This window comes from Panonychus citri, unplaced genomic scaffold (assembly GCF_014898815.1).
Source record: "Panonychus citri isolate SS breed McGregor unplaced genomic scaffold, ASM1489881v1 Contig00116, whole genome shotgun sequence".
NCBI lineage: Eukaryota > Metazoa > Arthropoda > Arachnida > Trombidiformes > Tetranychidae > Panonychus > Panonychus citri.
The window spans coordinates 1-26,396 of NW_026515521.1; the positions used below are offsets into that span (position 1 = coordinate 1).

At 31.9% G+C, this 26,396-nt stretch overlaps 7 protein-coding genes across 8 annotated transcripts; 2 read left to right on the top strand and 5 right to left on the bottom strand.

Moving 5' to 3' along the window:
• Positions 1 to 3,012: 3,012 nt before the first annotated feature.
• Positions 3,013 to 6,350, bottom strand: LOC128390261 (triple functional domain protein-like). Of its 2 annotated transcripts, none has more exons than XM_053349951.1 (3): positions 6,121 to 6,350; positions 3,659 to 5,588; positions 3,013 to 3,454 (listed from the first exon to the last, which is right to left on the bottom strand). In XM_053349951.1, the coding sequence occupies exons 2-3, from the start codon at positions 5,258 to 5,260 to the stop codon at positions 3,050 to 3,052; spliced, it is 2,007 nt and encodes a 668-aa protein (XP_053205926.1). In that variant the 5' UTR covers positions 5,261 to 5,588; positions 6,121 to 6,350; the 3' UTR covers positions 3,013 to 3,049. The 2 variants fall into 2 exon arrangements, with proteins under 2 accessions (XP_053205926.1, XP_053205927.1); XM_053349952.1 differs by lacking the exon at positions 6,121 to 6,350 and adding an exon at positions 5,816 to 5,912.
• A 145-nt stretch (positions 6,351 to 6,495) lies between these two features.
• LOC128390259 (arf-GAP with coiled-coil, ANK repeat and PH domain-containing protein 2-like) lies at positions 6,496 to 12,939 on the top strand. Its single transcript, XM_053349949.1, has 11 exons — positions 6,496 to 6,731; positions 7,497 to 7,745; positions 7,862 to 7,951; positions 8,016 to 8,073; positions 8,262 to 8,320; positions 8,837 to 9,239; positions 9,394 to 9,483; positions 9,691 to 10,013; positions 10,208 to 11,272; positions 11,339 to 11,449; positions 11,807 to 12,939. The coding sequence occupies exons 3-11, from the start codon at positions 7,899 to 7,901 to the stop codon at positions 11,946 to 11,948; spliced, it is 2,304 nt and encodes a 767-aa protein (XP_053205924.1). The 5' UTR covers positions 6,496 to 6,731; positions 7,497 to 7,745; positions 7,862 to 7,898; the 3' UTR covers positions 11,949 to 12,939.
• Positions 12,940 to 13,307: 368 nt separating this feature from the next.
• LOC128390263 (E-selectin-like) lies at positions 13,308 to 14,974 on the top strand. Its single transcript, XM_053349953.1, has 3 exons — positions 13,308 to 13,728; positions 13,802 to 14,479; positions 14,556 to 14,974. Exons 1-3 carry the CDS (start codon positions 13,509 to 13,511, stop codon positions 14,591 to 14,593), a joined length of 936 nt encoding a protein of 311 aa, XP_053205928.1. The 5' UTR covers positions 13,308 to 13,508; the 3' UTR covers positions 14,594 to 14,974.
• Positions 14,960 to 16,064, bottom strand: LOC128390264 (eukaryotic translation initiation factor 5A-1-like). Its single transcript, XM_053349954.1, is given in 4 exon segments — positions 14,960 to 15,243; positions 15,246 to 15,269; positions 15,272 to 15,425; positions 15,716 to 16,064. Coding segments are annotated over 4 exon segments (468 nt in total). The 5' UTR covers positions 15,884 to 16,064; the 3' UTR covers positions 14,960 to 15,121.
• LOC128390260 (tyrosine-protein kinase transmembrane receptor Ror2-like) lies at positions 15,947 to 19,958 on the bottom strand. The gene is given in 5 exon segments (XM_053349950.1): positions 15,947 to 16,557; positions 16,559 to 17,151; positions 17,231 to 17,583; positions 17,960 to 18,909; positions 19,754 to 19,958. Coding segments are annotated over 4 exon segments (2,034 nt in total). The 5' UTR covers positions 18,765 to 18,909; positions 19,754 to 19,958; the 3' UTR covers positions 15,947 to 16,274.
• Positions 19,959 to 21,583: 1,625 nt separating this feature from the next.
• On the bottom strand, positions 21,584 to 22,435 carry LOC128390168 (uncharacterized). The gene is made up of 2 exons (XM_053349848.1): positions 22,211 to 22,435; positions 21,584 to 22,051 (listed from the first exon to the last, which is right to left on the bottom strand). The coding sequence occupies exons 1-2, from the start codon at positions 22,367 to 22,369 to the stop codon at positions 21,755 to 21,757; spliced, it is 456 nt and encodes a 151-aa protein (XP_053205823.1). The 5' UTR covers positions 22,370 to 22,435; the 3' UTR covers positions 21,584 to 21,754.
• A 2,199-nt stretch (positions 22,436 to 24,634) lies between these two features.
• On the bottom strand, positions 24,635 to 26,290 carry LOC128390228 (eukaryotic translation initiation factor 5A-2-like). The gene is made up of 2 exons (XM_053349915.1): positions 24,980 to 26,290; positions 24,635 to 24,820 (listed from the first exon to the last, which is right to left on the bottom strand). The coding sequence occupies exons 1-2, from the start codon at positions 25,136 to 25,138 to the stop codon at positions 24,635 to 24,637; spliced, it is 345 nt and encodes a 114-aa protein (XP_053205890.1). The 5' UTR covers positions 25,139 to 26,290.
• Positions 26,291 to 26,396: the final 106 nt, after the last annotated feature.

Genomic DNA, 26,396 nt, shown 5'->3' on the forward strand with positions numbered 1-26,396 from the left:
GCCTAAGGGAATGAAGATGATAGAGAGAGAAAGAGAGACAGAGACAGAGATAAATAAAGAGTGAAAAATGGAAACTCCAGATGCTAATGATGATGATGAGAGAGAGAAATCAAGATGAGAAGGTGACCAGAAGTAGCTTCTCTTCCTGAGTGTAAGCAAGAGAGAAAAATTAGTTAACCTTGATTTTTGACTCTCAACTTTTGTGTTTATCAACAACATCATCATCATCTTAATGATTATAATCAACAGAAGCAAAAAGAAAAAAAACTTCCAAAAAAAGTTCTAACCGGTTTCAGAACTTTAATTGTAGAAAAGTGTGTTAGGTAAACTGACAAAAAAGTTGATGCTTTCCAAAGGTTTCCGATTATTTTTTATTCTCTTCTCTTTTTGATAAATCTTTTTTTCTTCTTAAAACTGATACAATCAAAAAGTTAATCAGTAAGAATTAGAAAGAAGATGAAGCAAATCACTTGAGTTCAATTTGATGGAATTGCGTATCTGTAAAGATTTTTCTCTCTCTCTCTCTCAATCAATCATCATGATCTTCATCATGCTCATCATAAGGATCATCTGGTCAAGGGTTAACCACGAAAGCGTGAAAAGATTTTCCTGCTGATGATTTTTCTGTTAACTTCAGCTCTCTCTTCCTAAGGATTAACAGAACTTATTTCAAATGTTGAATTATAATTAATAGCTAATGAAAAAAGGGTTTGGTTCCTAAGAGTGAGTTGTTGATGGATAATCATCAAGCTGAACTAATCAAATTATCAAGACTACTGATCATTTTTATCTTCATTACCAGGATCTTTTTTTCAATTTAGTATCAAAAAAAGAGTAGAAAGATGATTAGGAAATGGATTGAATGTTCATTATCCGAAATGAACGAGAATCATGACACAGAATTAGGATTGAGAGAGAGAAAGTTATCTGATCACCATGAAGATAACCCTTCATCTGAGATGTGTAATATATGCAATTAGTTGATGAATGAACAAAAGTTTCTGATGATCAGATGATAACTTAAGATGAAAAAGAGAGAGATTTATCAACATGATGGACATGGATGAACAAGGAAGTATTGAGCTTAATTTGATAGAAAAAAAAGTTCTGAAAGAGGAGATCATGAATCGGTAACCATTTACATTATTTTCATCCTTGTCAACAATCAAACTTATCATTGTAATTTCATTGATGTTATCATCAAATATCATCAACATCACTATTATTTTTATTATAATGAAAAGCATGTAAAAAAACAGATTCTTGATTGTTGAAAGGCCAATTTCATGGTTCATGATGGGTAAGTCAGTAAGTAAGTTAGTTCAATTCATAAGAGTGAATTATAATACAAACATATAAATGATTATTATTATGAATATAATTGTAATTGTCATCAGATTAATAAAAAACAAGTTCAATTGATGATAACATAATGAAAGATTAAGATTTTTTCAATGAAAGATTCATTTTGTTTCTGCTTCTCAATTTGATTTTTTTTCTTAATCACTCAATGCGAAGCTTTGTTTTCAATTGTGATTGAAAAAAGGAAGGTTACAATCAAGATAGTTTGGTTATGGTTAAATTAAGATAATAATAATTATCATGACGATAATAATTAATGTCTGGTGTAAATTGAATATCTTGTAATAATTGAGTAATATAATCATTACAACAATAACAATCAATGGGTTAAAAAAATTAAGAATCAAAATGTTGCATTAAAATGATTGGGTAAATCATGATCATCATAATGATAACTGGCAATTAATCAATTGAATTAATCTTTCAACTAATCAATCTAAACATCAAATTAATTAAGATTCCAAGTGAATGATTTTTAATGTTGATATAATATCTAAGTTGTAGTAGTTGATGTACTGAATGAAATGAAAACCGTGCAAGTTACAAATGAGTGGGAGAGATGGTGATGATAGAGAGGATAAAAGAGGGAGAGAGTGAGTGAGTGAGTGAGAGAGAGGAAGAGGAGGGTGGGAAGTATGGGTTTTCTTGCATAATACAATGAGAACTGAACAGAAAAGAGATAATAAAATCATGATTGTCAGGTAAGAGTTGTAATGATTAGGGTTTACCTTAAAACTAACGATTATTGTTGTAAAAATGTTTTCCAAAATGAATGAAAAATCTGATCATTTGAATGACCTACCTAAATTGTTACCTCTCTCTCTCTCATAACAATGAGAGTAATAATATAATCAAGAACAACAATTAGATGGAAAATATGAAATTTTCACTTAGTTAATTGTTATTGTTGATTATGAAATGAAAAAAATTGTTCATAATCATTTTTAATCATCATCATCATTCAAAAACAGAGGAAGGAAAAAGATTCTGAGAAATTAATTGATGAGAACCACCACCCAACAACAATTAATCTCATGATTTAATTGATTAATGATTTATCTTGATTATGACAGTAGATAAATTTATCCTAAATTGGTAATGTTAATTGGAAATCGGTTTTTGTTCATTGATTGTTGAAAATTAAGATTAAACTTGTAATAGTAACTGATTAGCGGTTAAGGAAAAGAAAAATGATTTCATTTGATAATAAAGCAATTAAGACACTTAATTTCAAATATATACAATTAAACTGCTACTGATATGGATAAGGATACAAACTCTTAACAAGTGACAGGTTAAAGTTGAAGTAACAAATGAAACTGAATTAAATCAGATAATGAGATGTTTTCTTATTGATTCTGATTGGTTTGTAATTGAATCTTGTTTTCTGATCGCAATGGGATTAGAATTGAAATTTGATATACTTGATGTTCATGGTTTATGAGGGATATTGCAAGTATCAAAAATAGATGATAGAATTCAGAAAAATGGTAAAGTAATTCAAGAATGATGGTGAGAAGTGGGTGGGGTGGGGGTGGTGTAAGAATCATGACAAATAGTAATCAGATATATATAAATATAAATTCAAGCTTTAGAGTGAAGATGTAAAAATGTCATGATGATGATGATGATAAAAAGAGGTGAACAGGGCGAGGTGTTTATATTGAGCGGATGTTAATTGTGATTATTAAATAATTGGTAGAGATTCAGGTAAATGGAATGATAATTTTTGTTTTGTTTTTCTTACCTCAATTGCTACTTGAAAATGTTCATGTTCAGTTCTGAGATTTTCAGCTTCCGTAAGTGACTGAGGTATCGTGAAAGAGGCTGATAACATTGATTCAGCGTTTTTTATCCAGCTAAGTACTTGTTTCGCTTCTGATTCAAATTGGCAAAGGTGAACACGCTGTTCGAGATGACCTCGAGTTGTTTCAGCGACATCTTCAATGTCCATCTCTTTATCTCTCAGCAATTCTAAAAGTAATTGGGTTATTTGTAATGCGGTGATACGACGAGAATTTTGAGTTGATGGAACTAAATCAAAACCGCAATCGGCAAGAATCATTATTGAAGAGGAACATGATTCAAAAACCTGATAGAACAAATAGAAAAAGAACAAAAAAAAAAGATTTATAATTAAAAAGAAAAGAAAAAATAAATTAATAGAACGTTAATTTGATATGTTGTTGTTGTTGTTGTCTCAATGTTAAACTTGAGTGGATCAGAAAAACTGGTTGACAGTTGAATGTTTCCAAAGTTAATTAATCAATTAGTTGATTGTGAATTAAAGATTTACCTGGATTAGATTTTCTCCTCTACTAAATGCATCATAACATAGCCTTTGAACTCGACTGAATAGATCATTATGTTCTTGGAGAGCACGTTCGGCACAATGAAGATCCTCGAAAAGAATATCAGCTGAGTATTTTCTTCGAACTTCCTCTTTGTAAATTTGTATCTCATTAATTACATTGGCTACATCCTTTTCGAATAATCTTAATTGTAGACACAATTCCATCTTAAATTTCCTATTATTCCACAATTCTTCAATTGTATTGGCCATACGTTTAAAATTTTCTAATGAAGTTTCAATTGCTTGGATAGATGATTTAAGAGAAGAAGGTGAATTCTGACAATTTGAAGAAGATGATGAATTGGATGAGCTTCCTTCATAAGCTGAATCTCCATCACTTGCTGGAGAATTGAGTAGAACTCGTAACTCTTGTAAAAGTGTTTCTCCTTCATTGATGGCGGGTAAAACTGTGGCCACCACAATGTCACGTTGCTCTAAAATTTGGTCTAAATTACTTTCACAGGCTTCGATGGTTTTTGGTGCTTCGATTGGTTTATCTGTTGCTCGATAATAATTTTGCAATTCCTCAAAGTAAAGGTTGAGATCTTTTTCTTTCTCAAAAAATCGTATTCCAAGTTCTAAATGTCGTCGACGTCTTTCAATTCGCTGTTTAAATCTTTCTGAATGTTCAACCATCTCTTCACGTATTCGATAGATTTCATCACGATCACATTCACCGGTTCGAGCAAATTCAACGGCAGCTCTTCTCAATTTTTCCACATTATTATAAGTATTTTGAGCATAATTTTCCAATTGTTGGTGATTCTTTTGTAATTCTTGAGCTGTTTCCAAATTTTTACCAATACCAAAATTTTTGGTCAACATACTCTCACCACAAGTACTAATCCAATCCATTACTTGTCGCACATCATCATTAAAAAGTGCCAAAGAGAAACGAAGGTGTAACCTTTGACGTTTAGACTCTAAAAGAGATTCTATTCGACGATAATGTGAGGTGATACGATGAGTTACTGCGAGAATATGTTTAGTTGCCTCATTGTAATCAGCTTTCGGATTTCTAAGTCTACTGGATGATGAAGGAGGTGATGGGGTTGATGTAGATGAAGATGAAGATGAAGATGAAATAAAATTGTTATCCGTTGCTGCTGTTGTTGTTGATGAAGATGATGAAGGATTAAATTTACATTGATAGCAGAAACTAATGAAATGGTTAAGTTGATAACATAGTTTATTACTACTGGTGATCACATCATTATATGCTCGGTTAATTGCATCAAGCAGTTTCTTTGATTGATGAACTTTTTCCTCCAATTCCCTAAGTTCATTTGGTATAAAACAAGGACCTTCACATTGTCGAGACCAAGTTTCACCATTTCTAAAATAATGTTCAGCGTGTTGATAAAAGGTAGCAGTTAAATTGAGTATGGTGGTTCGCTCTTCCCAACTGGTGGTAAAATCAGAGGCTAATCTACTCAATTGAGCGGTCATGGAGGCGATCTTATCCTGAGCATAAGCTCCATTCTCGATGAGACGAGCTCCCACTTGCTCTAAATCACGAGTATCATTTACCTTTTCCATTTGCATGTTGATGGATCACAAATCTTTTTCTTTGGGTGGTTTAGTAGTACTGTTGATGGTGATGATGGTAATGGTAGTGGTTGTGGTAGTTGTATTGGTAGAATACCAAAAAAATATATTAGCCAGAGAGCAGAAGATGATAATTGTAATGGCATAACAACATTAACATAATAACTGGCACCATTGGTGATTATTCAACTTCTAGGATGAGTCTAGAATCATTCTTGACATGGACAAGTAGGTGTATATGGTTGATTAAGTGATGAAAATTTAATTTATTCCTTTGTCTCAATTTACTGGCAAATGTATCAATTATTAATTGTTCTGCAGTTAACTAGAAATTGAAATGAGAAGAAGAGAAAAATAGAAAGTTAAATTAGTGTATTAATAAAAGAAAAATATTATCCATTCATCTTAAGATTGGGGGAAATGTTGTTTCTTGCTCAACACAATCGAAAGACAAAAATCAATGTAAATAAGGGAGTCAATTGAGACCAGAAGAGAATCATAATCTGTTCACCTAAATCTTGACAAAACCAAAAAAGAAGAAAAAAAACAAACCTAATCCATCTGAAAAAAAAAGAGAAGAGCAAAAAATAGATGTAACCGTATATACGAACACAATAGAATAGTAACCAAACCTATGTAATAACAATGGCTGAAGATGAGGAAAAAAAGTCCATTCAAAATTAGGCGAGAAGAAAATTTCGATTATATAAACAATTTGATTGAAATAAGGAAGTGGAAGAAAATGGACCAATTATAATCTGACCAGTTAATGATGATACAGTTGAGAGATTAAACAATCAAAAGAGAGAAGAATAGTAATCACATATAATGGAATAAGAATTTTATTTTTCTCTTACCTTTTTTTTTTGCCTCAACAAGAAATTCTAAATGAGAAGAAGATGAAGAAAATGAAGTAAAGATGATCAATAGGAAATCTCAGGTTAACCAGTAATTTAATCCAATGGTTTGCTCACTTTTCGCGTGTTTAATTAAAAACATTTAAAATGTTTAATTAATTATAAATGAGAAACAACAAACAAACTAACGATCAGAATTGAAATCCTGTCAAAGATGAAATGATTTTCCCAAAAAGAAAAATAAATTTTTCGCAGAACAAGTTGAACAAAAGTTCCAATAGATGTCACCACTTTTTCGATTACCGCGCCTTCGATTTAATTTGAATTTCTATCAATAATTTTTCCATTTGAAGATTTTTAATTGTTTACAATTTTGTTAATTTCTTTTCTTTGATTGTGTCTTAATTTGGTTTTTATCTTAACTTCGATTGATTGATTAATTTTATCGGATTACTTGTTGTAGTTTAGTTTCCATGTTTAAATTGGTACTCGTCATACTAAACAAGTTTGATTGGTGAAAGTGAAAACAATGACAACATTTAATTCAACAACAGTTTAACATTATCCTTGTAACAATTAGATCATTTTGTTTATCACATTGGAAACCAAAGGTAATCAATTAATTGTAACCAGCAGATTGATAAATGTTACCTTAATTGTTAACAACAAGTTAAATGGTTAAGTGAAATGAGAAAGTTAATCAAATACATTGATTACAACTATCAAAGTAAAACTAAAATTAGACAACAATTTGATTAACAATATCTATTGAAAGTTCAATGGGATCAATCAATTGATTCATGTAATTAAATTGTTGCCATGTGGAAGAAAACAATTTAATCTTAAATTGTTGAAGAAAAAAACTTCATTTTCTATTCTCAAGGTTTAAATCAAGTTTACTTTTCGTCTTGATCATCATCATTATCATCTCTCTCTCTCTCTCTCTTTCTCCCTTAATTTTCATTCTATTTCTTTTTGATTGTCATTTGGTTTAAATTAACAATTTACACTCAGCTAATTGTTAATGATCACAATCAAGTCAAGAAAAAAAAAGAGTAAAACTGATCAACGAACACAAATTTAACTTAACCATTTAGATGTGAACAGTTACCATTTAAGTGACAACTCTTGTTATTTGCTGTCAAATTTAACAACAATCAAAGTGTTTGGATTAACAATTAACTCAATTTGGGGGATTAAATTTTCAAAGTGATAACCTTGTTGAAAATTTTTCTCCCTCTCTCATCATCTCTTCCATCTTCACATCTATCATCTTCTTCCAGAGGTTAAACCCTCCGGTGAAAAGCTCTACAAAAAAAAAAATTTCTCTTTCTCTTTTTATAGATTCTAATGTTTATTTTTTTTTCTCTCTTCAGTGTTGACTGTTGGCTTAATGTTCACCATTGAAATTAATTTCATTCGTTTCCTGATTATTTGGTGATTAACTGTTTATAAATTATCAGAATCTTCCATCTTTATCTTCATTCTCTCATTTTAATTCATCTCACTTTCTCTCTCTGTGTCGCTCATTCATTTTTTTCTCATCTTCTGTTTGCTCAACAATTTCTCTTGTTTATGTTTTTAATTTTCTATTTTGTTTCTTTGGTTAATTTATTGATTGTTCGGTTTGTCTAATTGATTATTTAATCTTCTCCCCATCATTTATCCTTTTCTAATTATTTTTCTATTCTCTTTAATCTCATATTCTTTTCTTTTTTCATCTCTATTTCTCCATCAACAGGCAACTAAACACCCAAATCTCTCATTTCTGATTTACCATGAAATCCATTGTTACTCTCGATGAATGTCTCAAAGATTCACCTAATTTCAGGTAAGAATTAATCAGATCAATACAATCTACCTTGATATTAATTGTCTTACCATGTTAATTGTAGATCAACGCTAAGCAAAAATGAAGATGATATCCGAAAATTGGAGGATAAGCTTGTAAAGGTGAGATTTTTTCTCTTGTCTTTTTGTTTCTCACATTTTCTCATCTTGTTTATTTTCATGATCTCCTGATTTTATTCATGTATCATGATAATTTATCTCATCCAATTGAAACCATATTTGTTGATCTTTTAATTAATCTTCCCTCTGTTTCTTTATCTTCCCTTTTTCTATCATCTTTCCCTGTTTAGGTCATCAAGTTGTGTCATGATATGATAGATTCGGCTGATTCATTCAAACGATCCAAAGGGTAGATAAACAATTACAATATCTTTCTAAATACAATCAAGATAATTACAATCATGGGATGACCATTGAATCTTATAAACTCAGACGATTATATCACCAAGAATCATTTTATCTAATTGGAAACATAATTTCCATCACCATTATCAACATCCTGTGTTCATTTGTGTCTCTCTCTCCCTCTCTCCTTAACAACAATAGTTTTCTGCTTAATTGTTGTGTATTACCATCACCTTCAGGATTGATGAGACATCCAGAATTTTGACTTTCTCAACACTTTTCATTTCTCTTAGTTGCTAACTCGATGACTAATTTAGTTAACAATCAAGAATCAGGGGCTCATTCATTGATTGTTTCAGTTAATTTCCTTTCTACAATCTCTCTCCCTGATTTCCCTTTTTGCTTATATCCATCCGGTTACTTTGTTGTTGAACATTTTGATTTATTTTTTTTCTCTTTTTATTTTCTACAACAAATTCTCATTAATATGATTTCTTTTTTCTACTCAATTGTTTCTTAGCGCTTTCATAAATGGTATTTTTGACCTGACGTTACATTTTAAGGAGGACTTGCCCGTTTTTAACACTCTGACTGAGATCAATGATACCATGAAAAAATTACTTCATTACCAAAGTATACTAGTCGAGCAAATGGATCGAGCTGTATCTAAAAAACTATCCGAATTTGTTGATAGAAAGATAAACGAATGTAAAAAGACTAAACGTCATTTTGATAAAATCTCCGAATCTTATGATGAAGCTTTGATCAAAAACTCGCAAACACCCAAAAGTAAACCAGCCGAATGTGAAGATGTTCGTAACCTTTTAACGGCAACTCGTGGTTGCTTTCAGCACACTGCACTTGATTATATACGACAAATAAGCTGCCTTCAATCACAGAAACGTTATGAAGTCCTCGATTCGGTTAGTAATTATTTTAAATGGGGAAAACGTGCTGGGAATTTACGTGACCTCATCTCCCAGAACTTATTTACATCTTTTCCCATCTTTTTTTTTCGTAAATTATCATTATAATCATTTGTCATCTATTTTTTTTCTTCTTTCTCTCTATCGTTAGTTAATTCTATTGGTTCAAGCCTGTGGAACATATTTTCAACAAGGTGCTGACCTACTCAAAGATTTCGATGTCAAAAGCGTTGTCACTTCGGTAAGAATTATATTCTGTTCTCATTTCCAACATGATTGTGTAATTAGATCGATTCTTTTACCCTTGATGAACAAAATTAAGATTCTTAATCTGTCACAATTGATTGAATAGATTCCATTTATAATTAGAATTATCGAATTTTCATTTCGCTCTCTAAATCTTTCCAATCGAAACTTTATTCTTTCTCCTCTTTTTTTTGGCTTTTAGATTGAAAAGATGAAGGAAGAAACTCACACACTACAAAGAGAATTGGAACAAAATCATTCGATTGTAAACAAAATGGATTTAACTGCAACTCTTTCTGATGGAGATTCACTAATTAGATCTCAGGGTTACCTTTTTAAGAGGACAACCAATGCTTTCAAAACATGGAATCGTCGATGGTTCATTATCGAAGACAATAAGTTAAAATATAAGAAGAAAAGTGAGAAAGAATATTCAACAATGGAGGAAGATCTTCGTCTATGTAATGTTAAGCCAGTAATCGACAGTGAACGACGTTTTTGCTTCGAAATAGTTTCACCTACAAGGTTAGAGAATTGTCAAGATCAACTTTCATTTTAATTACATTTTTAACTTTGTCAGCATTTGAAAGATTTTCCAGTTACCTTGTAATTTACATTATGAATATGCAAATTTCTTAATAAGTTGGCTGATGAATTTGAACATATCATATTTTGCATCTCGTTCTAATATTTTTTTTTCACTTTACTGTTTCTTTCAGATATCATATTTTACAAGCTGATTCAGAGGAAGCATGTAGACATTGGGTTGCCTCCCTTCAGGCTGGAATTGACGCTGCTTACAATGGCCACTGTATCGGTGATAATTTTGAAACGAGCGATTCAATTGATTCAAGTGATACCAGTTTAAGTTCAAATTCATTACGATCAGCAGGAAATTTATCTCAAAGTACTTCAGGAGGTGGTCCACCTAAACCTCCTCGAGTCCATCCAATTATCACTGGTCTTCCCGGTAATGAGTTTTGTGCCGATTGTCAATCAAATGATCCCAAATGGGCATCAATTAATTTAGGTATCACCCTGTGTATTGAGTGTTCGGGTGTACATCGATCTCTTGGTGTTCATATATCCAAAGTTAAATCATTAATTTTAGATGCATGGGACTCGGAGCAAATTAAGTTAATGTTAGCCTTGGGTAATACGGTGGTTAACTCGTTCTATGAGGAAAAAGTTGATGAAACTATTGCCGTTAGACCAAATTCCTCATCTAATCCAAGTGAACGTGAACTTTGGATTAAAGCCAAATATGTGAAGAAAGATTTTGTTCTTAAATCTCTTGAATCTAAAGATAAACACTCAACTCTTACATCAAACGATTTCACCAATAATTTGAGCGAAAATTGTGAAAATAATACTAATATTGGATCATTTGATAATCGTCTTTCCATTGAATATGATGAATTGAATCAATTATATGCTGTGATTAAAGAGGCAGAAGAAGAGTTAACTCATGCTGCTGGAATCGATGGTAATTCAGTGTCCATGGCGTCCAATTTATCACTTCAATACAAAAACTATTTCAACCTGATGCTTTACTCTGCAGCCAAAGATGCAAATGCTCAATTAATGTGTAAAGCAATTTGTAAAGGAGCCCAAGTTAATTGGTCTAATTATGATGATGAAGGGATGACACCTCTTCATCAATTAGTCTTAACTGGTTCAGTTCCCTGTTGTGAATACCTTTTACTCAATGGAGCCAAATGTAACAGTCAAGATTCATTAGGGCGATCTCCTCTTCACCTTGCAACCGAGAAAAGTGATACTGGGTTAGTAATTAATTTAATTAGTTGTCTGATTGTTTCTAATTCTTAATTTTTTCTCTCTATCTTCAGTATTGTTTGTCTTTTATTAAAACGTGGAGCTGATCAAACGTTAATTGATCAGGAAGGTCGAGATGCTTTATCCATTGCAGTTAATAATGCGAATGCTGATATTGTTACATTGTAAGTAGCAATTAACAATCAAGTTTAATTTTATTTATTCAATTTATTCATCATCATCATCATCAACATCATTCACTTGACAATTTAATCAATTCAAGTTTTGTTGTTGTAACTCAATTAACGCCTCAATTGAATTTGTTAATCATTGTGTGTAAGGCCATCCCAGCATAATAACAATTAACTGATTACACCCTGAATGATTGTTGATCTTGTCAATTAAAACTATCACAAGGATTGAGCATTAACTGTAAACTAAAACAGTGACTATCATTGATTTTTTGCCAAATTACGATCAAATTGATTCTTTAATTGTAACTTTTATTTACTAATTGTTTATTTTTTTCTCATTTCTAATAGATTACGATTAGCTAAATTAAATGAAGAGATGAGGAATGATGAATACAGTCCGGCAAGTGAGGACATTTTCAATGAAGTGGTTCGAGATTTTTCCCATAAAGCATCAAATGATTACGAGAAACTTAAACGACCTAATGATTGATTAACGTCCATTAATTAACGATTAATCGATTTCCAGTTTGATCAATAAACCTTTTCTTTTGGCGGAATGGAATTGATTAACTGTGTAAATAGTTAATTACAAGAATCAACTTCAAGACACGTTTTAATCAAAAACAAAGGAATCTTAAAATCTTCACAATCAATTAACTGTGATCAATATTTTTTTAAATCAACTATAATCATATCTCATCTATTGAACCAGATCAATCTACTTTTATTATTATATACACTCATCATCTCATTGGTAGAACATAATTAATATCCTAACAATTAAGTCTCTACTAATTGTTAACACTCACCTGACTTAACCTCTCACCTCAACAAGTTACCTGATGTTTACCTTTTCCGGAATCTAATTTAGATCTGCCTTAGAAAAAGAGACAAATGAAACACAAATGAAATTAACTAATTGCCTTAATCATTTGTTTCTAGGAATTAATAGATCTACACCTCAACTAATCAATCAATCAATTAATCGAGGTAGAGAGCGAGAGAGGAGATAATTATTTGGTTCTAATTGAATCAGATTTTATAAATATAAAACATACTCATTGCAAAAAGTTAATTACAAGAATCAAGTATTAGATTAACGTTTTTAATGGTTAACCTCATCTAATTGACATGGAAAAATCAAATGAACCAAATCAAATCAACAATTACTTGCCTTTTCTCATCTAATTGTTAATCACTGGACATGATTAACCAACTCCTAAACCCGAATCCAAACCCAAATCCTTGATCCTTTTTTAATTAATTAATATTTTTGATCTGTTTGACTTTGATTTTTGTTTCTAAATTCAACAATCAACCCATAATTGTGTAAAAAATCAATCACCTTTTTAATTAACTGTAATTTTTTATACTAAACAAGAATATATTTAATCTAATTATCCCTGTTTGTAATTTTATCACTAGAAATGTATTATTATTTTTTAATTGCAAATATATTAATAGATTTATAAAGCTGAAAATACATGCTGAGAAATCACAATTAGTTTAATTGTTGGTACAAAATTAATTTTCTAGGGATTAAATTATTTTCAAGGTTTTTCTTTGGAAAAATCAAAAAAAAACTTCAATTCAAATTACAATGATTTGAATGTTTGAATGATTAATTTTGATCGTCATCAAAGTGATTATGATGAAATTATCAAACAGGTAAGCATAACAATTAATTACCATCGTCAAGATCATCAATCATTTGCAAACATTGTTAACCTTACGTAGGTTTAAATAAACTACATTGTTTGCAGATTAACAATCAAATTGAAGGTTTTAATTGGTCACAGTTACATTGTGAACAATTAACTTTTTTCCCCAAAGGTAAGAGACTAATTTGTCAACATAGACGAATTTGTATCTAAATTATTTCCAGGAATTCATTTTGACTCATGTTCATCAGAAAACATGATTAGGAAACTTGAGTCTGATTTTTTTTATTCCTTAATTGTAGAGATTGAATTGTTTGTAACAGTTAACAAGTATTACGATTGTTAAGTTGATTGTAAATATTGACTATTTGTGACTTGGAATTGGAATTATGTTTTCGATTTTATTGAACATTGGATTAACTTTTCTTTTAATTTCGTTTATCGGTTCGACTTGTTTGACACCTTCGATTCCCGAAGGAGGATTTTTTCTTACCTGTGGAACTATTCCTGGGGCAGTTTGTCAAGTTCGATGTCGAACAAGTGATAAAGTTCTGCAAAAGAAGTGTACCGATAATGGAAATTGGGTCGGCGATGAATTCGTTTGTCAAGGTTTGGTCAAAGATTATTGTCGATTCGATGAACATTTTGATCTGTTTTTTAATCTTTTTTGTTTATTTTGCAGATTCGAGTGAAGATTTGTGCAGGACGAATCTTAAAGTTCCAACTAATGGCCTGATTATCGGTGAATGTAGCAACACAGTCGGATCGGTTTGTAATTTCAAGTGTAATCCCGATTACAAGTTGATCGGCGCGGCTCAAGTTTACTGCTTAGGATCAGTTTGGTCCTCGAAAGAGCCAAGTTGCGAGAAAAGTTCTGACACTAATAAAAATAGTTCATCATTGAAATGCCAAGCCTTGCGTTCAAATCCTGATGGTTTCATGGAAGGTGCTTGCTACCAAGGAGCACCCGTTGGGTCCATTTGTTATTTCGGCTGTTCAACTGGTGCTACGATCAATGGTTCATCGTCAACTATTTGCTTGGCAAGCGGTAAATGGAGTTCAGACCCTCCTTCGTGCATTAAACCAACGACCCCAAGACCAAGGCCAAGTTCAACTAATTCCGTCTCGATAAAACCAATACTAACAACACCTAGACCGAAACCTGGTGACAAGAAACCGACCTCATGCAGAGCGGTTCAGGATGTTAATAAAGGTAAACTTCGTGGTAACTGTCAACCGGGAGTCATTGGCTCATCTTGTTCAGTTACATGTTCTTATGGATATTACCTAACAAATGGTTCGAGTACAGTTACATGTCTAAACAATGGACAATGGTCAGCAAATTTAGGAATTTGCAATCGTAAGTACACTTAGATTTAATCGAATCGATTTCTCCGATTGATCATTAATTGAGTGAACCACTTTTTCTCATTCAGGTGTAAAATATCTTCTAGTTCGTACTTGGTATTGGTAAATGAATTCCAATCAATTTATTTCAGCTGATTGACCAAAAAAACTTTCGAATCGAAAAGATTAAACACAATTTCGATAGTTCAATCTAGTTCCACTAGTGTTTTCGAATGAAAAATTTGTATTATCAATAAACTTCAGAGAAATAGTTGATCACTTGAGGATTAAATTGTCAATTAGAATGTAAAGTTTTTCGGTGTTGATTGTTTTTCGAGAACCAGTGCCATCTATTGATCGAAAATGAAACTAATTTGTGTCTACCAATTCAAATGGAAATTCAAAAATATCTCAACACAACAATAATGGAGAGTCAGGTCAAAGGGTAATTGTTGTTGTTGTTGTGTGAGATTTGCTAATAAAGTTGACAAAATTTTCTGTATTATTATAGGTATTTATTTGACCTTTAATTGTGGTTTAAACTTTTAAATGGTTTTTCCAATTTAAACGAGTGTGTTTTGTTGTTTTGTTTCTTTGTTTATCAAAATCAAACTCATGTAATCTATTTTTGGATGATTACAATTTATTAATTGAATTAATTGTTTGCATTCTTGCAAGCAATGATTGCTTCTTCATTAACAGCAGACATAACAGTGACAATGACAGTTGTATCTTCTTTGCCAAACTCTTCACTGATCTTGGTACCAAGTTCACCTCAGGCAATCGTAAATCATCTCGGTGTCTCCCTTTTCAGTCATTAATGAACAAAAACCGTCATCACTAATATCAAGTAGTGTATAATCGTTACGTGAAACATTGGGAACGTCAATATTGTGAGTGGATGGGCAAAGATCTTCATACTTCTTACCAGTGAAGATATCGATCCCGACAAGATGAACCTGTGAAAATAATGGAAGAAAAAAAAAAGAGTCAGAGAGAGAGAGATAGAAAGAAAGAGAGAAAGAGAAAAACCATTTAGAATCAAGATTAACACGTATCAATAGGATGGATTTTTCTCCTCGAGATAAAATAGTCAAAGATACTAAGATGTATCAGCGTATGTATGTAGGCGGATGGAGACAACACAATTACTCAAAGATATCTAAACACTATACAAATGGTCGGGGAAAAGGTGACGCTAGAAAAAATTGAATGACTAATAGAATAGAATAGAGAACATGTGCTTTACCTTTGCATGTCCGTGTTTTCCAGTCTTGGATGTACTCATCTCCATGACTTTACAGGGTCGAGCTTTAATCATAACAAAACCATTTTTTCGAAGAGAAGAACATTGAACCGGATAGGTAGCAGAAGCACCAGCTGAGGCACCAACGAACTCATGGTCATCACCTTCCATTTGAAATAAAGAAATATAAAGTAGTTCGGATAGAAACACTTAATGAAAAAAGAATTGATTTAAAAAAAAAAGGAGAAGATGGAGAAAAGACACAGTGAAAAAGGCCCAAAACGAGTGAGAGAGAGACACCGATAGAGAGAGTGAGTGAGAGAGTCACCGAAAAGGGAGAAGAAATAAAAGAGGAATGGCACAGAGATGGAGATAGAAGGAAGAAGAAGAAGAGAAAAAGAGGAAGATAAGAAGAAAGTAAAGAGCAGAAAAGCTACTGACAAAGGAACAAAATGTTTAGCAAAAGATGAGAAAACCAGAAAACGATTTCCGTTTTCATCGCCATGGAAACGGAAGTTACTTGTGCATCGTCATCAAGGTTCATTCTTATTGGATGAGATTCTTATGTTATGGGAGGTGGAATAAACTTTTGGTGGGAAATTTGATTCGCTTTTGTCAATTTATCGAAATTATTGTTTCGAATTATCTCTTCTGAGATCGCACAAAGTGTCCGGTAGATTATTTTAAATGTTGGCCGATGATTTGGTTTCTTGTTCCAACAGATTTTCATCAGTGAATAAACTGAAGTTGGAATGTTTTCCGGTGGTGAGAGTATATTTCCATCCATGATAAATGTGACCACTTCTTCATGGTTCATTCCATAATATGGTTGTAAGGCGAAGGAAAATTTCCCATAAAACTATTCCGAAAGCCCAAACATCCGATTCAATGGTAAATTTGTTGAACATTATTGATTCGATTGGCATCCATCTGATTGGCATTGCATCTTCATCGTTTCCTTTATAATAATTGTTTGAGTGAATTTTCTGTGATAAACCAAAATCGGCAATTTTAACAATCATATTCTCATTGACTAGACAATTTCGAGTGGCCAGATCACGATGGACAAATTTACGATCTGAAAGGTAAACCATTCCACAAGCAATTTGGGCACTTATGTTTACCAAATCAAGAGGTGATAAACGTAATGGATCTTGATATGAACCAATTTCAGGTCCACGAATAATATAATTTGATGGTGAATGTGATCGTAGAAATTTGTTCAGATCACCTTTACCAAGATACTCGAATAGTAGACACATTGGTTTACCTATGGCACAAACACCCAAGAGTTTGACGATATTTGGATGATCAAATTCAGCCATTACACAGGCTTCACGTTCGAAGTCACTTTGGACATCTTCCGATGCGTCTTCTTTCAACATCTTCACAGCGACCATAGTAAACTCTTCACCTTTGATTATCCCTGGAACTTTAGCCTAAGAACGAAAAGAAAAGAACAAAAGTTAATCCAATGATTTTCCACGTTCAAAATGACCTGAGGGGAATAAAACTCACTTGGAAGACTCGACCGAAAGCTCCTTGGCCAATATCTTTTATGTAGATTATATCATTTCTTGGATATTCAAGAGCTTCTAATTTCGGGTTTAACTTAACTGTCGTACAATGGTAAGCAAAATTTGACGGTAATTTGTATAAATCGATCTCTACATTATCGGTTAGATTTGAATTGTATCCACGACGACGATATTTAACTATTCGGTAGCAAATAGCAGCAATTACCATTAACAAAATGAGTGCAATTAAGGCGGCAGAGCTAACTAATAATAGAAATGTTGAATTGGCAAAATTTTGGAAAGAAGTGTTCGAATATGGATTGGAATTGATCAATTGAAAATTAGTCGTATTTTCTGTATTAAAAAAGAAGAAGAAAAAATTAACAAGCAATTAGTTTGATAATCTCGAGAAGAATTAAGGAGGAAAAAACGAAATTAACAAGACAATTCACTTCTAATTGCAACAATTACCCAAATTTACAAAATTCCCCATAAACTAATAGTCTGTGCTTAGCTTTCAATCAACTGGATTAATTTAAATTGATTGTTATTACTAATTGTTTGTTCAGTTGCAAACACAATGCAACAAACATCACAGACTGACATGTTAATTGGTGTAAATTTGAGTTAATTGTCAAGCGAAATGAATTTTTCTCTTGAGAATCAATGGTGTTAACTGTTAATTGATTTACAACTGAACAATTAAAGCGATTACAATTAGTCAACTTACTGCAAACAGGTATGTTACAATGTTCCCACCGTACCCTTGGATCGATGGTGTAACACCAGGGTTGAGGTTCTTCCCCGCCGGCGTTGCGACAATGATTTTCCGAGTTCAAAATCTCGGGAAAAATGGGCGGAGGTCGATTGTGATTATGAGGTTCCTGTGAGTCCCACCGTTGACATGGAATACCCGTTTTGGTCCTATCCACATTACCCTGATAAAATCGACCTCGACCCTTAATACAATCATATGTAACCTCTTCCGGTTTAATTTGGGTAAGATGGGAAATTGAGCAATCAGGATTAGTTTTGTTCTCATGGCTTGGTAATAGATCACAATCAGGTAATCGAAAATGTCCTCGAGCCTTAAAATAAACTCCACGTTGTTTATTATCTTCAATAAGTGCCCATTGATTATAACAGAAAAGCTCCTTAACGGCCACACAATCTTCACGGCAAAGTGGCTTAGGTATCACAGGTAAAACACCATAATCACATGAAGGGAAAGCATAATTACAAAGTAATACCTCAGCCGCACCTTTACATGGTTCCATCAGCGGCGAAACCATTTCAGACCAAAGGCTTGTGGTGATTTGTTCATTCAGATAAATTAGAGATCCGCTTTCATCGGTAGTGTAATTTGAGTAAACAAAACGACCTTTTAAATATTTTTCGCAAATTTTACCAGAATAAGGGGCACAAAAGCTTTTCATGGGTTCATCGTTCATCGCCATGGTCACCAAAGAAGGAGATGGATAATAAAGGGAATCATCTAGACCACTATTCTTACTTGAAGATGATTGAGTCGACATTTTGTTGCGAGAAAAACAAAATGTTCTGATTCTAAATTAACTTAATTTACTACACAGAGAGTGAGAGAGATGAAGAAAGCATCATGAACACAACCATTAATCGTCTCTTGGTTTTCTCATTCCATCCTAAGATTTATGGGGTAACCTGGATAAGATAATGAATGAAGAATAAACAAATTAACTGGTGTTGATTGAGATTCATTTTTCTTTTTCACAGAAAATGTCACCAAATGAATTTAGGGAATCAGCCGAAAGAGCAACAATTGAGACAAATAGACACAAACACAGAGAAAGAGGGAAGAAGAGATGAAATTAATCGGCTCGGAGGTCAGATTAATATCACAAGAGAATATCAGTTTATCAATTGTTCTATGGAAAGTCTTCTGTGCGCATCAAGAGTGGAACAATATGCTTGCCCCCGGTGGAAAGTTTTTCTCCTCTGACAAAGAGAGAAAGAGAAAGAAAGAGAGAGAGAGAGAGAGAGAAAAGAAAACTCGTAATCTTTCAATTGACAACAAAATGACAATAACAGTAAATCATATGGCCAAGTGAGAGAGGAAAAAACTGCAAAAGCAACAGAGGAAATTGGAACTGTAAACAAACCATCGAAATTATCAAATTGACCAAATCAAACTGATCACAATTAAGATTAACCAACAAGATTAACCCAAAGGTCTACGCCCTGTAAGCACAAAGGAAAGAGACACAAAACAATTGGTCCAAATTTCTATTGATATTGTTGTTCCCAAATCTCAAATAGTATAACAAAGTAAATCACTAAAGAGTATTGATTATCACTTGAAGAACACAAATTAACAGGGAAATCGAGAAAACGAAAACAATTAAAACGGTAGAACAATTAATTAACCAGAAGAAGAAAAAGTAACTGTAAATGATCGTAAATGGTAAACATTAGCATGAGAAGTAAAGATGAAGAGAGAATCAGAGAAGATGAAGAAAAACCAGAAAAAAAAGAAAATCGAATTTACCTTTTTTTCTATTCTAGTGATTCCATTTGTAGACGGAAGTATTTAATTAGAAAGTTTATTCCCATTAAAATGAACAATTAGTTGATTGTTGGGCGAAGTAGAAAACAAATTGTACTGGAAATTGTATTTAGATTTACTTGTGAATGGCCAATGGACAAAGATGGCGGAGTTACATCAATAAAGAGCAACTGTTAACTGGGAGAGAAAGAGAAAGAGAGAGAGGAAGATGTTTATAGATGAGAGAGAGAGAAAAATTCATCAATGGATTAAATGATCTGATTTTATGAATGAATTTACTATTGATGCGATTTTCTTTTTTATGAGAGTTAAATTAACTTTTAATTAGAAAATCAATATATTAGAATATTAGATCAGAAGAAAATTTTAATGATATAAGGTAATTACTTCGTGGTGATTGGTCACCTTGTTCATTAGCATATTCTTATGGCTACTATTCAATTATGGACAATGGTCAACAGTTTTGCAATTGTGTAATCGTGAATTTTACTTATTAATTATCGATTGAATTAATTTCCCCAGCTAAAAGTTTTTTTTCATTTCGATCTTGACATTTGTAACTATTAGCATGTTCGATTAGTTTTCATTTACTATCATCCAACTAGAACTTTTCACAAATTCGAAACACTATAGAAATTCTTTCGATCGTTAAGAAAATCTATCAATATATTAACTTGTAATTCATTAAAGCAATACGATTGATTCCGTTATTGTGCGTTCGAAGACTGAACTTTTATTTAATTTGAATACACTACTATGTACTTTGCGTCTTTTTCACTTAGAACTTACAGTTCGAGAATAAGTCCAATTTATTGATCAATAGTTAATCAATTAAACAGAGTAGTGCAGATGTAGAAAACAAATGTAGATTGTACTAATTAATGATCACAATTAAATCCAAAGTTTGTATCAATAAATTTGCGAGCTCCAATTCCATCTATCGGTTGTAATTAGAGTTAACTTTTACTTGTCAATCAAAATTTTAAATGATCAAATGCAAATGTACTTGCAACGTGTTTATCAGTTAATCATGTTATTTGACAATTAATCGAGTCACAATTACCAATTAAATATTATGACCAATACTCATGCCAACTTCTCATTTGTTTGTCCAGAATGAACTAGTTTCAAATTTTCTGTCAATAGAGATTAATGTAAATCTATTAGATTTCTGATGAAATTGATTCACTCATTGATTCTGACTAATTGAAATTGTATCGTTAAAAACCCCCTAATGGTGATGATTATTTGTGTTAAATTGAAGGCTAAACGGTAAAAAAACTCAATTTAAATCAATATTCCCATTACAACAATCTAATTGTAAGTATTAATACTATCAGACCTCATTTATGACCTTAGAAACACTTTCACAATCAGAACTGATTGATTAATCACTTTGATCATATCAACCTAAGAGAATCTAATCTTGAGACTCGAGTGGTATTAACTTTCATCCTTCTATGTCTTTTACTCTCTCATTTACTAATGAGCTTCATTAATTAAGCACCTCGACCAGACAAAGAAATCAGGATAGGCACGTGAGTGAAAATGTTCTATTGAAAAATTGGTTTCTCTTCCAAATCTTTGAGTATCAATTTTGATCACCTTCTGTCTCTCTCACTATTATTGCATTACCTTTTCAATTATCTTAGAATAGTTTTATTTTCATATCCTGACGATATCAGTCCGCTTACCGATGGACCAAACCGATTGAACAATATGATAAACATGTGAGATGAAATCTTTGAGTCTAAGTTACTGTATCTTAATCAAAGAAGTTACAATCAATTGATTGTCACTTAAGCCAAAGTATTGGGTAAATAATGAATGTTGTTTATTTGTAATTCTCGCAATGAGCTTTAAAACCCGATTATTTATCAATAGAATTCATTTAAAACATATTAATACTTCATGTAATGGAAACTCAGTGCACTTCGAACTGTCCATTGACGAAAATTAATCATATCATTTTGATTATAAGTTTCAACTGTATGTTTTACAACGAACGATTTCTTCTTCGCCCAAAGCGGATAAAACAGTAACTGAAATTGTTTTAAGTTCGTCCAAAAACTTTTGCAAATTGGTACCAAGTTCACCCGCAGGCAATCGTATATCCACTCGAGTTTCTCCCTTGTCATCCATTAACACACAATAACCTTCTTCAATGCTAACTAGTTCGTACTCTTTGTCTGAAACTACAGCAATAGTAATCATTTCAGTTAGAGAGCAGAAATCATCATGATTATCGCCATTGAAAATATCCTCTCCTTTAATATGAATCTGAGAATTAAAAAAGAGTCAAAGTATTAATATGAATAATTGTGTTAATATTAATATTTTTTACTGATTCGTAATAAAAGATATTTTTGATTAGGTGAAAAGAGAAGAAAAAAATCGATTAATTTGACAACTGAATTAAATTTGAAAAATTATTCTCACCTTTTCCTCTCCGTCTTCCCCAGTTTCGGTACTTATTTCCATGACTTTACATGGTCGACCATCAATAATCACAATATCGGACTGTTTAACAGCAGAACATCCAATCGGATATGTTAACTCACGAGTCGTAAATGAACTATCATCTTGTTCAAAATCCATTTCGTATAAAACAAAGCAGTTCAATCACTTATTCATAACAGAGTAGAATTGAAAACGAAAAAACTTTCAATTTATTGATACATTTGAAGAATGAGAGTAAAGGGAGCAACAGAGGAGAGAGAGGTAAATTTTCCAGGTAAAATAACGACACTTTCATCCTTTTCTTTTCCTGCCTTAATCAGATATCTCTTGTTCAATGTAAGTGATCAAATAATTAGATAAATTGTTTCCTGAAGATTAAAGAAGTGAATCAATTGCATCATAGTGAGATCATCAGAGCTTCTATTGAAAATATTAACAATAACTACAGTAGTGTTTCGAAGTCAAGAGTTAGAGAAAAAGGAAGCGGAAACAGAAGAATGAGAATAGGAAAATGAGATGAAACGAGAAACTTTTAATTAGATGGATTAACGTATGACAAAGAGAGAAAGAGAAAGAGAGAGAGAAAAGAAAACTCGTAATCTTTCAATTGACAACAAAATGACAATTATTACAATGATCTGATTTTATGAATGAATTTACTATTGACGCGAGAAAATTTTAATGATATAAGGTAATTACTTCGTGGTGATTGGTCACCTTGTTCATTAGCATATTCTTATGGCTACTATTCAATTATGGACAATGGTCAACAGTTTTGCAATTGTGTAATCGTGAATTTTACTTATTAATTATCGATTGAATTAATTTCCCCAGCTAAAAGTTTTTTTCATTTCGATCTTGACATTTGTAACTATTAGCATGTTCGATTAGTTTTCATTTACTATCATCCAACTAGAACTTTTCACAAATTCGAAACACTATAGAAATTCTTTCGATCGTTAAGAAAATCTATCAATATATTAACTTAATTCATTAAAGCAATACGATTGATTCCGTTATTGTGCGTTCGAAGATTGAACTTTTATTTAATTTGAATACACTACTATGTACTTTGCGTCTTTTCACTTAGAACTTACAGTTCGAGAATAAGTCAATTTATTGATCAATAGTTAATCAATTAAACAGAGTAGTGCAGATGTAGAAAACAAATGTAGATTGTACTAATTAATGATCACAATTAAATCCAAAGTTTGTATCAATAAATTTGCGAGCTCCAATTCCATCTATCGGTTGTAATTAGAGTTAACTTTTACTTGTCAATCAAAATTTTAAATGATCAAATGCAAATGTACTTGCAACGTGTTTATCAGTTAATCATGTTATTTGACAATTAATCGAGTCACAATTACCAATTAAATATTATGACCAATACTCATGCCAACTTCTCATTTGTTTGTCCAGAATGAACTAGTTTCAAATTTTCTGTCAATAGAGATTAATGTAAATCTATTAGATTTCTGATGAAATTGATTCACTCATTGATTCTGACTAATTGAAATTGTATCGTTAAAAACCCCCTAATGGTGATGATTATTTGTGTTAAATTGAAGGCTAAACGGTAAAAAAACTCAATTTAAATCAATATTCCCATTACAACAATCTAATTGTAAGTATTAATACTATCAGACCTCATTTATGACCTTAGAAACACTTTCACAATCAGAACTGATTGATTAATCACTTTGATCATATCAACCTAAGAGAATCTAATCTTGAGACTCGAGTGGTATTAACTTTCATCCTTCTATGTCTTTTACTCTCTCATTTACTAATGAGCTTCATTAATTAAGCACCTCGACCAGACAAAGAAATCAGGATAGGCACGTGAGTGAAAAATGTTCTATTGAAAAATTGGTTTTCTCTTCCAAATCTTTGAGTATCAATTTTGATCACCTTCTCTGTCTCTCTCACTATTATTGCATTACCTTTTCAATTATCTTAGAATAGTTTTATTTTTCATATCCTGACGATATCAGTCCGCTTACCGATGGACCAAACCGATTGAACAATATGATAAACATGTGAGATGAAATCTTTGAGTCTAAGTTACTGTATCTTAATCAAAGAAGTTACAATCAATTGATTGTCACTTAAGCCAAAGTATTGGGTAAATAATGAATGTTGTTTATTTGTAATTCTCGCAATGAGCTTTAAAACCCGATTATTTATCAATAGAATTCATTTAAAACATATTAATACTTCATGTAATGGAAACTCAGTGCACTTCGAACTGTCCATTGACGAAAATTAATCATATCATTTTGATTATAAGTTTCAACTGTATGTTTTACAACGAACGATTTCTTCTTCGCCCAAAGCGGATAAAACAGTAACTGAAATTGTTTTAAGTTCGTCCAAAACTTTTGCAAATTGGTACCAAGTTCACCCGCAGGCAATCGTATATCCACTGAGTTTCTCCTTGTCATCCATTAACACACAATAACCTTCTTCAATGCTAACTAGTTCGTACTCTTTGTCTGAAACTACAGCAATAGTAATCATTTCAGTTAGAGAGCAGAAATCATCATGATTATCGCCATTGAAAATATCCTCTCCTTTAATATGAATCTGAGAATTAAAAAAGAGTCAAAGTATTAATATGAATAATTGTGTTAATATTAATATTTTTTACTGATTCGTAATAAAAGATATTTTTGATTAGGTGAAAAGAGAAGAAAAAAATCGATTAATTTGACAACTGAATTAAATTTGAAAAATTATTCTCACCTTTTCCTCTCCGTCTTCCCCAGTTTCGGTACTTATTTCCATGACTTTACATGGTCGACCATCAATAATCACAATATCGGACTGTTTAACAGCAGAACATCCAATCGGATATGTTAACTCACGAGTCGTAAATGAACTATCATCTTGTTCAAAATCCATTTCGTATAAAACAAAGCAGTTCAATCACTTATTCATAACAGAGTAGAATTGAAAACGAAAAAACTTTCAATTTATTGATACATTTGAAGAATGAGAGTAAAAGGGAGCAACAGAGGGAGAGAGAGAGGTAAATTTTTCCAGGTAAAAATAACGACACTTTCATCCTTTTCTTTTCCTGCCTTAATCAGATATCTCTTGTTCAATGTAAGTGATCAAATAATTAGATAAATTGTTTCCTGAAGATTAAAGAAGTGAATCAATTGCATCATAGTGAGATCATCAGAGCTTCTATTGAAAATATTAACAATAACTACAGTAGTGTTTCGAAGTCAAGAGTTAGAGAAAAAGGAAGCGGAAACAGAAGAATGAGAATAGGAAAATGAGATGAAACGAGAAACTTTTAATTAGATGGATTAACGTATGACAAAGAGAGAAAGAGAAAGAGAGAGAGAAAAGAAAACTCGTAATCTTTCAATTGACAACAAAATGACAATTATTACAATGATCTGATTTTATGAATGAATTTACTATTGACGCGAGAAAATTTTAATGATATAAGGTAATTACTTCGTGGTGATTGGTCACCTTGTTCATTAGCACATTCTTATGGCTACTATTCAATTATGGACAATGGTCAACAGTTTTGCAATTGTGTAATCGTGAATTTATCTTATTAATTATCGACTGAATTAATTTCCCCAGCTAAAAGTTTGTTTTTCATTTCGATCTTGACATTTGTAACTATTAGCATGTTCGATTAGTTTTCATTTACCATCATCCAACTAGAACTTTTCACAAATTCGAAACACTATATAGAAATTCTTTGGATAAGAAAATCTATCAATATATTAACTTGTAATTCATTAAAGCAATACGATTGATTCCGTTATTGTGCGTTCGAAGACTGAACTTTTATTTAATTTGAATACACTACTATGTACTTTGCGTCTTTTTCATCAGAACTCATTGATTCTGACTAATTGAAACTGTATCGTTAAAAACCCCCTAATGGTGATGATTATTTGTGTTAAATTGAAGGCTAAACGGTAAAACAAACTCAATTTAAATCAATATTCCCATTACAACAATCTAATTGTAAGTATTAATACTATCAGACCTCATTTATGACCTTAGAAACACTTTCACAATCAGAACTGATTGATTAAGCACTTTGATCATATCAACCTAAGAGAATCTAATCTTGAGACTCAGTGGTATTAACTTTCATCCTTCTATGTCTTTTACTCTCTCATTTACT

Excerpts from the sequence above, each read along its gene's own strand:
- LOC128390168 (XM_053349848.1), bottom strand. The coding sequence starts at position 22,369 with ATGGATTTTGAACAAGATGATAGTTCATTTACGACTCGTGAGTTAACA. Across the intron at positions 22,052-22,210 it reads GGGAAGACGGAGAGGAAAAG|ATTCATATTAAAGGAGAGGA; the intron begins GTGAGAATAATT and ends TTTAATTCTCAG.
- LOC128390259 (XM_053349949.1), top strand. The coding sequence starts at position 7,899 with ATGAAATCCATTGTTACTCTCGATGAATGTCTCAAAGATTCACCTAAT. Across the intron at positions 8,321-8,836 it reads TCATTCAAACGATCCAAAGG|CGCTTTCATAAATGGTATTT; the intron begins GTAGATAAACAA and ends ATTGTTTCTTAG. Across the intron at positions 11,273-11,338 it reads ACCGAGAAAAGTGATACTGG|TATTGTTTGTCTTTTATTAA; the intron begins GTTAGTAATTAA and ends CTCTATCTTCAG.
- LOC128390228 (XM_053349915.1), bottom strand. The coding sequence starts at position 25,138 with ATGGATTTTGAACAAGATGATAGTTCATTTACGACTCGTGAGTTAACA. Across the intron at positions 24,821-24,979 it reads GGGAAGACGGAGAGGAAAAG|ATTCATATTAAAGGAGAGGA; the intron begins GTGAGAATAATT and ends TTTAATTCTCAG.
- LOC128390261 (XM_053349951.1), bottom strand. The coding sequence starts at position 5,260 with ATGCAAATGGAAAAGGTAAATGATACTCGTGATTTAGAGCAAGTGGGA. Across the intron at positions 3,455-3,658 it reads GAGGAGAAAATCTAATCCAG|GTTTTTGAATCATGTTCCTC; the intron begins GTAAATCTTTAA and ends TTGTTCTATCAG.
- LOC128390263 (XM_053349953.1), top strand. The coding sequence starts at position 13,509 with ATGTTTTCGATTTTATTGAACATTGGATTAACTTTTCTTTTAATTTCG. Across the intron at positions 13,729-13,801 it reads CGATGAATTCGTTTGTCAAG|ATTCGAGTGAAGATTTGTGC; the intron begins GTTTGGTCAAAG and ends TTTATTTTGCAG. Across the intron at positions 14,480-14,555 it reads AAATTTAGGAATTTGCAATC|GTGTAAAATATCTTCTAGTT; the intron begins GTAAGTACACTT and ends TTTCTCATTCAG.